Source organism: Xiphophorus maculatus, chromosome 6 (genome assembly GCF_002775205.1).
Source record: "Xiphophorus maculatus strain JP 163 A chromosome 6, X_maculatus-5.0-male, whole genome shotgun sequence".
Taxonomy (NCBI): Eukaryota; Metazoa; Chordata; class Actinopteri; order Cyprinodontiformes; family Poeciliidae; genus Xiphophorus; species Xiphophorus maculatus.
The window spans coordinates 13,661,557-13,674,193 of NC_036448.1; the positions used below are offsets into that span (position 1 = coordinate 13,661,557).

The following is a 12,637-nucleotide window of genomic DNA, read 5'->3' on the forward strand; positions in this document are numbered from 1 at the left end:
TTCAGCCACACACACACACACACACACACACACACACACACACACACACGCATCCCCCCCCCCCACACAAGAACAAGCGCAGACAGGCTCCCAGATGCAGGAATTGACACTCATTAAACCACAGCAGAGTTATGGGCCTGCAGACTGAGATACAGAAACAACTGTTGCTTTGGCTTTAATCTGTCTAAGAGGGGTGGACTAACAGAAGCACAGAGATTTTTGCTTACATTAACCTTCAAATAAGCTTTGGCCTTCATATCTTGAAAGCTGTTAATGAGTTCCATTTATGTGTAATTAAGAGTGATCAATTAGGGGTTTTTTTTCAATGCATAGTTTAAAGACAGAGCCTCAAAGCTTATAAAATGAATGTAGTCTAGTTCATCAAATTATTTTTTTTGTTTGTCCTTTCCCTCTAAATCCTAAATAGTATTTGCTCTATCCTGATAATTATTAACCTCTAAGATACTTATAAAAAATTATTTGCAATAAAATATTAAAATGTTTCATTTTCCAACAGAGAACAGGTAAGGGGTTGTTTTTTCAGCTACAAACATTGTCATTTTTAATTAACTTAAATAAAATATGTCAATCCCAAACAAAGGTAAACAGTAAACATGATAAGATCAAACTGATACAGATAGCTATTGCATTGCAAACATCGTGAAGATGTTATTCAACACAGAAGACAATATATATTTGATTTATGAGAATGAGACTTTAACAAAACTTTAAGTCTCACAAACGTATTTTAGAGTCCAAAAACTAATTTAATGTCCTTAGCAACCCAACACATAGGGAATTTTTTTACTTAAAAATAATTTGTTTTCAATCTGTCAGGTTGTTTTCTACCTGAGCTGACATTAGACACACACATTTTAAAAGCAACGCAGGGTTATTTATCAGTCATGTGAAATAATTTGGACACCTCATTAAATAAGCAATTACAAAAGAAATTTTCACATACTGGGGAAAACAAGATTTAATTGCACTGAACAAAACCTAACCTTGTTTTTCTCCATAAAGGAAATATGTGAATAAAAATGCTTTTCTAGCAGAGGAAAATGTTAAAACATCCTACTCCCACATAGTTAGTGTTTCCCCATTTTACCGAAATAAAGTGAGATGGTCCTTGTAGCCATCTCGCAGTTTCTGAAGTCAGTTTGAGGAGTGCTTGCCCCACTCAAAACTTTCAATTGTGAGATGCTTAAGGGGGTTCCTTGAAAGAACATTCAGTCTCCAGTCACCCCACTGCATCTCAAAAGGATAACGATCTGGGCTTTGACTCTGCACAAGACTTTTCCTGTTTTACTTTCAACCAGTCCTTGGTGGATTTGCTGGTATGCTTTTGGTCTTTGTCAGGTTACAGGGTTCTATTCAGCTTTAATCTTTTACAGAAATTCAAAAATATTCCTCAAGCTTCCTCGTATACACCATAGAACTTATTGTGGATTATCTGATGGTTAGTTGGTCAGGTCCTTCTGCAGTAGCAAGGCATCCCCAATTCATGACACTTCCACCTCAGTACACAGTTGGTATGAGGTTCTTATCCTGAAATGTTGCATTTGGCTTGAAGGCTTGAAACATTTTTCATTATATGTTTTGTTATTTATACCTCAGGGTTTCCCCCAGAAAACTTGTTAAGCTCGGTGGTCGGGCTGCCAGGGCAGTCAACCAGTAGGCCACCCTATTTTTGGTATAAAAAATTTTAAGTTCATAGGAAATGGAAAAATATTACTGGATAATTATGTTACTGGAAGACAATGATGATAAAGCTCAAACACAAAACTGCAGTCTTAAAAACAACAAATCAAAAAATATGATTAAAATAAATATCAATTGTTTGCACTTTTGCTCAATCTCAAGTAAGTAATCAGCCAGTGGATCTTAAGACACGACGTAATGCTGACCACATTAATGAACTCAGCAGCAGCTTAGGGATCTTTAGGGCCCCCCATAAATGTTAAGATTTTAACACAGTCTAATCTAGAATTGTAACAATTGTTTATGAAAATCTCAATGCTTTTAAATTTAAATTAATGGTTTCAGCATTGATAAATTAAAAGGTTTTAAATTGTTTAACATTTAAATTCAAGGTTTTAACGAGCTAGCAAGTTTACTTTGTAAAAAGACAAAAAGAACAATCTTCATAGATTGTTTTGTTGCAGAGTATGTGCTCTGTTGGTCCACAAATATATTTCTGAATGTATATTTGTTATCTCAACAAATTACAATTGTCACTGATTGCTTTTAAGCTAGGCCAATTACACTAGTGAGAGAAAAATCTCTGTACATTTACTCTCTTAGCATGCGGGTGCAGCTTTCAAAATGGAACTAATTGCTTTAATCACATTTACAGAAAGACATACAGTAATGGGTAAATTATTGTACAATAAAGGGAGAAACGGTTATATGTAATTGTTCATCCTAGGTTTCATTGTCCAAGATGTCTCTCAGGTAGCATATTTGCTTAACACTTAATTAGTAGTAACCTAGCAAGTCAAAAGATTACCTGAATAGAACATTTTGCAGGTAAGTATTTTAACAAATGAGTTAAATAGTCAAAACCAGCTCTTTTAGCATCAAGAGTATATATTATACATTTCAAAGTCTACATTTCAGAGAACCACTGAGTTCAAAACATTCCCATACTTCTCACAGTGGGTTGGTATACTGATCAGTATATATTTAAAGCCACAAACCAGTCCTTAGCAACTAGTTCTCCCTTACAGGGCTGGGGAGCAGCAGCAACACTGTCATTATCTAAACACTGGTTACAGATGACACTCCATAGCATCACACAACTCAGTCAGTATGTAGCAACCAGCAATCAGCAACAACAAAAATACAGCATGGGAAAAATCAATGCCAAAATGTTACCAGCCTTCCTGCAGATGTCTAACACAGCTTGCCTCTTTGTACTAGCCTATGTGACATTGAGGATCTAACACTCATTGGCTGCCAGCTGCTTTCAAAGACCCACAGACGCCTCTCTCTTTAAGAGCCGATGAGAGAGAGACACATAGAGATGAAAAATGTCATCCCCTGAAAGACAAAAAGATAAGTCATCAAGACTGTAATGATGGGGTGGGACAGGGAGGGGGCAGCACAAGGAGGAGACGAATGACTATAATGGAAATCAATCTTCCATTTTTGGTAAACAGTGACAAAAAAATCTGTTTCCCAAACTGATTACACTTTCCGCAGTCGAATCATCACGCTCATTCTAAAAGCATCCATCGGTTTACTTTATTCCCTGTGAACATGTTTTTCATTTTTTAAAGCAGTGGGCTTATAATGCTGCAATGGGCCAGTAAACATTGCTTCAACACAATGATAACAAACAGCTTATCCTTAACTCAACAGCTTTCTTCTGTGGGACCTCTCCAGGGGGAAATTACTTAGAAATAAGGGGGCTATCAACAATGCTTTATGAGGCGTATCACTGTGGAAGCAATATCTGGAAATTGTTTCCTGTCACTTACGGAACATAATTAACCAAAGACTGGGGTATGATGTTGTGATGCTGAATATTTTCTACTTTTATATTTTGCTATAAGTTACTGTGAGTAAAAAAAAGTTTGGTTAATCAAAGAAAATAAAACAGATAACTCTAAATCACGAATCTTAACATCTTAAAAGTGTTTTATTATGGACACTTTGTGACAGTAAAGGAAAAAGTTAATGGCCTCATGCAGTAATAGTTTCCATATTCGGGACTGAGCAGTCCAGTGGCTATTTAAATAGTTTAACTGGAAATCCCTTTCAGAGTTGAAGACCAGTCATCTCACATCTTCCTCCCAGCCAAGACTGAATCTGGCAGATGCAGTTAACATGTGACCTTGAATCAGACTCAGTCAATACATTAAGTTGATCAAGCAATGGTGTCACAGTGGGAAATAGCCTCCGCAGATGTCAGGGATTATCTACACTGTTGACTTGGCTTGCAATCTGAAAGCATAAAATTAAACCTTCCATTTTTTACAAGGTGTTTATTGTGCCAGGCTACAACCAATGAATAACTGATGTTATTTCTGATTAAGAGCCAAGTAGCAATGAGAACAGAAAACAATTTTCCCTGCAGTTCTCTAATTATGTAAGTACTCATAGTAACAAACCCCCCCCTTTTTTTTTTTTTTGCAAAAAAGAAAGTGTTGACCCTAAACTTACTGATTGATGCTGGTTTTTGAAAGGACTTCGTCAATGTGGTCAGTCAAGTAAATTAGGCAATTCTTCTGCTAGTTATTAGCCCTTGCAACTGGTACTTGTGATATATAATAATGTGGAAGAACAGTGTCTCATCACATTAGATTCATTTAGTCAGCATTTATATTAAATTGTAGGGTTGGATAAAATGACTGAAATGCTTACAATGCTATAAGCATTTTACGTTAGTCTACATCAATAATTATTTGTTTTTTGTTTTAAATATTCAAAATACTACTGTGACCTGTCCTCTTTTATCCACAAGAGTAGAACAACAAAATGTCATAAGATTACGCTCAAAAATGTTATTTTGAGAACTAGCCTTTTGTTCTTTTGTTTGTTTGTTTGTTTTGTTGTTTCTTTTTGCTCAGGTCTATAAATAATTTTAAAATTATATAGATACCTATTGTTTTAGCAGCTTTGGAAATATTTGTTGTGTTGTCGTTCCAAATAAAATCAATTAAATGTGATTAGGATTTTTACAAAAGAAAATTGTATAAATAAGGTAATACCACAAAGCCATGATGTTTTTACTTAAGGTTATGAGAATCTCAGTACAGATTGTGTCTATTGTCACCCTCTGAAGTCATAACTTTTTTGAGAATGACTAATAACCTCAATGGATTTCTTTCATGGGAAAAAAAGGTAAAATAAAATTTAAAAAATCAATGGCCAGATATGTACCAGTCATTGTAAGTAAGATATACGTATTCCTTAGCATTTCCAATATTGCACACAATAAAATTACCTACCTACCTGTCTGTCTGTCTGTCTGTCTACCTAGCTAGCTACATAGCTAGCTAGCTAACTAGCTAATTCCTGGAAACCAGGCCAGGTTGCTAATGTGCCCAGTGATCAAACTAACAATTACTAGCAATACAAGGTAATACAATTTTTCTCATTGCAAACTGTCTTAAAAAACTGTAACATGCTCACTAAAACAGCTTAAACTTAAAAAAAACTACTAGACTTAAAAAGTTTACAAGTGTGCAAATAAATACTTTCACTCTGGCTATCGCTACTTTAAGCAAGATAACTATATTTGGTTTTGAGGCAAGAGTTTGAGTCTTCTGACTGTCCCACAAATTGTCAACTTGTAGGGGCCGCTGTGTTCATTTTTCCAAATTAAAATGTACAAATCTCAACCTAAAAATAGGTTCAAGCTCTTTCTTTTCTATTAATATGCAAAACATGGTGAAAAAGTAAAATTTCCCATTTTTACTGTGATGGAAATTGCTATAAAAACTTTCACAATCCCTTCTTTATGAAGTAGCTGTGTGCATATGAATGTCCCAAAGGTTAACTTTCTAGTCTGTTCCTGTGATGGATATTGTAGCTGCAGAAACCTGTTGTAAACTGCACGTGTGTGTGTGTGTTATTTGAAGAACCACTGAATTCCAAAGGAGGCAAAGCTGCAATCGTACAACCTGCAAACAGGGGGCTTGTGACTGACATCAGGTCATGGATGACACAGTGAGAAACAATATATCTGCACATTCACAGCACTGGGTTAAGTGTCTGGTAGCTTACAAGGTTGGCCTCCCTGTCATATCAGAACATATTGAAGAAGAGGTCAGGTTTGAGAATATCGTCTAGAAGAGAACCTCAGTAAAAAATAACTATTTTAAAGACACACAGAAAGCAAGGCACAACATCTATGCTTTGTGTTAAGCGAACAAAAGATTTTGCAGGTTTTTTAAAAAAAATCAGGGATCAAACAAACTTATTTCCTATGGTGCCTCTGCTCTGTCTCAATAACTTTTCAAAGCAGTGTTTCATCTACAGAGCCTGAAGCCATCTCTCTTCTACTTTACACTGCCATGTGACATCAAATGAGTGTGACAACAGATTTAAGAGGTGTAAAGATAGATTCTTTCCTTGTACTCTCATGCAAACAATAAATAAGAAAATACTTTACGTTTCTTCGTTTTCCCTTTGAACATGATGCTCACATTAGTAGTTGTTTTTTGTTTTTTTAAACTAGATACAAAGTTTATTTGTATCTAATTTGTGTACATTTTTGTATACATGGGAAAATAACGCACATATAATGAAATGCAGCTTAGCTTCCAAAATGAAAACATTCTGAAGGAGCTTACCTGACATTTCAAACTGTGGGACACCATCCTGGTTGAATCCCTTTCCGCCGTAAAACCGCTGAATGTCCGAACAAGTCCGGGCTTTGCTGGACCCTTTGTCCCCAAAGGCTGGCGCTGTGAGAGAGCACAGCACCAGAGCCGCCAGGATGAAGAAATCCATTCTTGCTGATGAGTGTGGCTTTGGACTTGGTCTGGAGGAAATCCAAGCGACAACTAAACGACTTAGTATATAGCTGAAAGTACAACGAATTCAGGGCTGGTGCTGTGGTGCGTAAAATATCCTCCACCTTCCTTCTCCCTTATACTCTTTCAGTGCGTCTGCAGCTTCTGTGGCTGTTCTGTGCGCGCTACTGCGCGGCACAGGAGCAATTCCTCTCAGCCCAGATGTCCCGTCTCTTCTTTAATCCACTTACGCCAGCGCAGCGCAGGGCAGACGCTTATTATTTTCTCCCAAAATATAAAATTTTCTTTTGCTGAAAGGTTATTCTGTAAAGATCCCCGGTCTCACTCAGCTGCCCGTGGAGCTTTTGGCTGACCTAAAGAGAGACAAGCAAGAGATGCAAGAATTAGGTTACCCGGCTGAAATACGCTATTTTAAGTCACGCCAGAAATAAGCGTTGTGTTGACTCACGCCTGCCCGGCTTTAATGTGAGGAATCCGAGTACAGAGGTGCACACACCGGCAGATACCGCAGCTCAGGCTTTTCTGGACGATGATGTGCCAGCGCTGCCACTCTGTGGAAAAGGGAGGGAGGCGGGGAGAAGCAGGCAGACAGAAAGAGGAGGATGAAAGGGAAACAGAGCTTTAAAGCAACTCCAGCTATTTCTTGTTGCTTTCTGACACAGTCTTGCTTTTTTGATTTACATTTTTTATCCAAATTTTAAGCTACCACGCCTCAATAGTTTGGAAAGTATCTTCTCGTTATTGTGGCACACTGATTTGTATAAGAGTGTAAACATACCTGGTTCCCAGGAGAGGAAAATGCTGTGTGGGTCTCATCACGTAAGGAATGTGTACTTGCTGGCCGGGCTTGCTCGCCGTCAGCCAGGTGTCACACATGAACTGTAGGCTGGTTCCTTTCAATTCACAGTACTGGATACCCTCCTCTGAGAAGGCATCACTCTACAAGACGCAATTCATGTCCTACAAATCAGCATCTGTTTTAGGCTGCTTCCAGGTTACCTGTCACCAAATGAATGCCTTCATTATGCACAGTTTCCTTATGCTTACCTCCTAAATCTGGGTAAACACCACAATGAGGACAATATGGTCTCTCTGCTAATTTTAAATTCATTAGATGTCAAAGAAAAAAACACCCCAAAACCGACTCAGTAGCTTTATTTAAACTTAAATGTGTGTAGTAGTGTATTTTCATTGCCGGTTTTGGCTGTGTGGTGAAATTGCTTATTTATCGGTTTATCTGTTTGCCCATCCATCTATCAATCCTGCAGGTAGGAAATCAAATCACCTTTATAGTTGCTGTTGTTTTTAAGATACACAACATTTATTTTGTTATGAACTATTTTTTTTTTACTGATTATTGATTGATCTGAAAGCAAAGTCAGACCAGTAAGTTTAATTCTGTTTGTTAGGTGAAAATAAAAATCATTCAGGTGTCAGGTGCCTCTGTGGCTCCCTGTGCAGAAATTTGCAACCTGACCTGTGTACACCCTGTCTCTAAATCCCTTTACAATTTATTATTTTCAATAGAAATATTATTATTTCAATCAGTGATTATTTAGTAATCCAGACTGAGTTATTTTCTTGCACCTGACATGTGTTCAAACCCATAACCCAGTTTGTAACATAACACAAATTGTGTATTTTGACCCAGTTGGTTTTGATGTGTAGCTTCATCATATTTACAGGAATTTCACACACAGTTTGCATTTATAACACTGTTAATAGGGGCATTAATTTCAGCTTATTTGTGCAAGTAAATCTAGTGTGACTCTGTGAACTTATGACATAGGTTTATGATAGCAGCACACATACTTTTCCCTCAGTTTAAAATGTTATACTGTTATTCCACTCACTGGGCTGTGAAATTTGATTAGTCTGTTTTGAATGGCATCACCTTTTTGCGAAAAAAAAAAGAAGTAACGATTGCTTTTTTTAAGTAAGTAAGATCCCACTAGTATGGTACTGGTGGGGGCTGGGGGCGGGGTTAAACTGCTGAGCTTGGAATGAAGGACAGTCACGAAGAGAGAAAAGAATGACAGTCAAGAAGAAAACCTTTTGGTAAACCCAGCCATTTCCTGTCCTCAAATTCTTCCATTTCCAGAGTCAGATATTGTTTACAAATACATTTAAAAATGCTACACTACAATTAGCTTTTTCCTCTTGACTGCTTGCTAAAATAACAAGGAGAGTAACTCACATATCAGTAGCTGACAAATGGCCACTCTTGCATCCTATTATTACAGCTCTGAAATGAATGAATGAATTATACATTCATTTGGGAATGTCAAGTGTCTTCATCATTTACGGCCTCTGTTTGTGAAGGGGTGTGTTTTTGTGTGTGTAATGGAGGAGCGGGGGCAAAGCTGGCAATACACCCACACAGCAGCTTTCCAATATTGAAATATGTAGCTGTGACAAAGAATTAACAAAGACAAAAAAACCTAGCTTGCCTTGCTTTTCTTTCTGCTATGACAGAAACTGAACTGTATTAAGAACACGTGGCGAGTGGCTACCAGAATAAGTGGACTCAACCCATGTGTGTGATAAGACATTACCCTGTTTTGTAGATAGATCTGTGTATGCATGACACATGTGCACCTTTATGTTTTTCTCAGCAGCATTTGGTTTGTGAAACCTGAGTTTATGTGTCTGACTGTGTTCCACATGTGGTCATAGGTCGGCTCTGCTGTTGAAGGACTGATTGGCCCTCTACTGTCTGGTATGGAGATTATATAATTAATGCTCAATAAAGCCACAGAGCAGCCATGTTTTCTTCCGACTGCTTCTCATTGAAGTTTTATTGCCTGTGACCATGAAAGGCTTCCTAATGAGGAGCAGGATGCAGGGGGAAGTCAAGCAGACCAGCAGAATGGTAGCAAAGACAGAGAGGAGTGCTGGGTGAGAGGCCATAAATAAGCAACAGTCAGTTTATTGTACATGTGCAATAATTATGTGGTAAGCATTTTTAGGGCATGGTGAGGTTTTCAGTGAAAATTACATGCATGCTCAGTTCCTATTGCATAGTAAGTACGCAGCGAACATGTTCAGAGAAAAATATGATTCAGAAAAGACATTATTTGTTCTTGTCTTTTAACACAAAATCAATAGCAAAAAAATGGTAAATGGCTTAAATTTGCATTGCGCTTTATCAAGGCCAAGAACTCCAAAGCATTTTATATTGCAAACAGTCATTCACCCATTCATTCATGAGCCACTGTCTCCCTTAGCTATACAACTTATAAGATGACAAGAAAAGCAGAATGCAATGTTTTCAAAATGTTATTACCAACAAATGAGGATGGTATTTGTATTCACCCCCCTTTACTCTGATACCGTTAAACAAAAATCCAATGGAACCAAGTCATCTGAATAAACAAACATAATCTTTATGGAAATGTAGCCCAAAGCAGCCACTGTTAAAATGAATAAATGAATAAATACGGTGGCCTTTTTGCAGAGTGCCACAGGTATTGTAGTGGACACAAAAAATCATCTGTAAACAGGTGCTCCAAAACTGAACTTTTTAGTCTATGCAGAAATAACACAGGTCATAAAGACACCATAAATTTATGGTGGCATCATTCTGCTCTGGTGATGCTATTATTTATCAGGGACAGAATTGATGGCAAGATGGATGAAGTTAAAAACAGGGTTAAATTTACTATGAGTTTATTAAGGCGCAGGTTCCTCCCGGCTAAAATAACATCTCTGATGGACAATATCTTCCACCCCTCATTCCAGTTCAAACTGCTACTGAACTGGACAGTTCCTTCAATGACAAACTGCTGCATCCTAAATGCACAAATGAGTGTTACTGCAGATCATTTTAAGCAGCTTTTAGACTTTGTAACCATCACTGGTCCCAACAAAAACAAAGTGTTTACGTATATTCATGCTGGTGAAATCACCTATTCTTTTTACTCATGTTGAAATAAAATGTCTGCTGTTGTTGCACATTTGTTTTGCTGCACTGATATGCTGTATTGTAAATAGTCTGTATATATATATATTTTTTTATTTTGTACTGGTCAATGCTCATGCATATTATGTACAGTTTTGAAAATGTGATCCAACTCAGTTGCACATCCTTTGGGACGCGAACCTGATATGTCTATTTCTAATAACTGCACAATATTTTTTTTAAAGTTTTGTACAGTATATTACTATGATTATTGTTAATCTTGGTTTCATATGTTGATTTTAACAATTTAAGAACTTTTTTTGTTTGCACCTTTATATTTGTTGCTGGTTTTACGCCTGATTTTCCACGTTTGAGGGACAATAAAAGATGCATCTATTCTATTCTGTTCTATTTTGTATTTATTAGATTGAAAGGGTCTTTTGAAATGAGCCTTTAACCACATGTTAAACATGTTTTTATTAAGCCCACATTTCTGTATGAAAATGTATTTTTAATGTGATGTAATGTCTTAATCTTAAAAGTTATATTTCATTATCTGTAAGTTAAACTTCATCATAGTTAACAGAGATGCAGGATTGAAAACACCCGTTTGTGTGCATTTAATGTGCTTCACTTTACGAATGAGCCTATTGATTTAAATTGACTTTTAAATAATATTCTATTTTATTGAATTGGCCTGTATATATACAAAATGTTTTGCAAAGTACTGCATATTAGGTACCGATAGGTATCCATATTTTTGTTAAAGGTCAAAATATATGCAAAGACAAAAGTGGTTCCAATTGAAACATGCTGAAATCGTTTTTATGGAACATTGCAGTAGACAAACACAGACTGCTCTCATCAAACTCATGAGTTTTATGTGGATATCAAAGTGAGTCTGGTGCAGTCCAATCTGATAGAAGACACACATATTCAGGCACAAACTCATTTTCCCCACAAAATAAAAGTGATATAGTGAGCATGCTGCAGAACTGGCTAATCTACAAGCTCCACTGCTGAGCCTCAGAGTTTCTCTGTAAATATTAGTGTGTTGTTTCAACAGATGTAATCAGCCTTTAGAGGGAGATCATCGTGTCCTCTCCCTAAAGCCAGTCTCATCCCATGTTCTTCCAGATACCATCGATTCTTCATCCGCTCTGGGTTTTAATGTCAACCATTAGCCAGGGTTCAGCACATTCACGGGAGTGCTTAAGTACCACACATTATTCACCAGATCTATCATTTGCTTTATGTGTTCATTGTCTACGTTATTCAGTCCATTACATTTATATTTTTTTCCATAGTGTGAAAAACTCCATGATGTCCTCTTCACATTCTCGTATTTGTGCTACAGGAATTTATCATCATACCTTCATGTTTATCTTTGATGCTATTATGCAAAAATTAAAGTTCTTGACATCTGCTCCTGTTCCATTTTCCTTTGTCATTGTGTTGCATTGGAAATGTTCCTCTTTCAAGAAAAGACACTCTCAGCTGCCAAAGACAAGTGATCTGAGGAAAAAAGGAATACTTGCTAGTACTTGCAGAGGGAAGACATATGTCATTTTAGAAAAAAGATACCATAATTGAGGAAAACATTAAGGGTTTGCTGGGAAGAGGTGACGTGATAGGAAGGAAGATAACATAATGAGGAATGGCCTGGGGAGAATGAAAAAGAAGAAAGTTTAAGGGAGGGAAAGCAAGTTATTGCTGAATAAAAATTAAAAAAATTATACTTTTTTTTCCAGTTAACTGTAAACTTTGTCACATACTTAGAGAAAGAACCTACCTAATTTCAATTGGCATATTTTATGTCTGACATTTACACACTGTATGAACATCCATCCATCCATGCAACCCTTAAATATCTTCTGTTGTATCCAGATTCAGGTCAATATATATTGCAGATCTCCTTTTTTTTCCTCACAGTCTGACATTGAATCAAACTAACCCTTTACACTTGTAGATTAACTACAATTCCCATAATTATTGAGTTCAAGGTTTGGAGATGCAGAAATAATGTTTTGTAATGTTTTTTTCCTTAAGAAGAGGTGAATCTGAAATTCTGAAACTGATCCCAAACCTTCTGTAAAATGTAATTCAAGCAAATCTGATCTGGGGTAAACTAACTTAAACTCCTCTTAGCTTCTTTTTAGTTCTGTGACATATTTTTGTTCAGGCTGGCAACACCTCCCTCCCCGCTGGCCTCGGGAACAGTGGGAGGCAGAAACTCTGTGCAGTTCTCAGC

At 36.9% G+C, this 12,637-nt stretch overlaps 1 protein-coding gene across 1 annotated transcript in view; it reads right to left on the bottom strand.

Moving 5' to 3' along the window:
* The window catches only part of LOC102235537 (glypican-1-like), a 75,086-nt gene extending 68,042 nt beyond the window's left edge, over nt 1-7,044 (bottom strand). Inside the window, exons 1-2 of the mRNA XM_005795978.3 lie at nt 6,934-7,044; nt 6,303-6,838 (exon numbers count right to left, since the gene is read on the bottom strand). Coding sequence (XP_005796035.1) covers nt 6,303-6,462 — 160 coding nt within the window. The 5' untranslated portion in view covers nt 6,463-6,838; nt 6,934-7,044. The remainder of the gene's footprint in view (nt 1-6,302; nt 6,839-6,933) is intronic.
* Between the last annotated feature and the right edge of the window lie 5,593 nt (nt 7,045-12,637).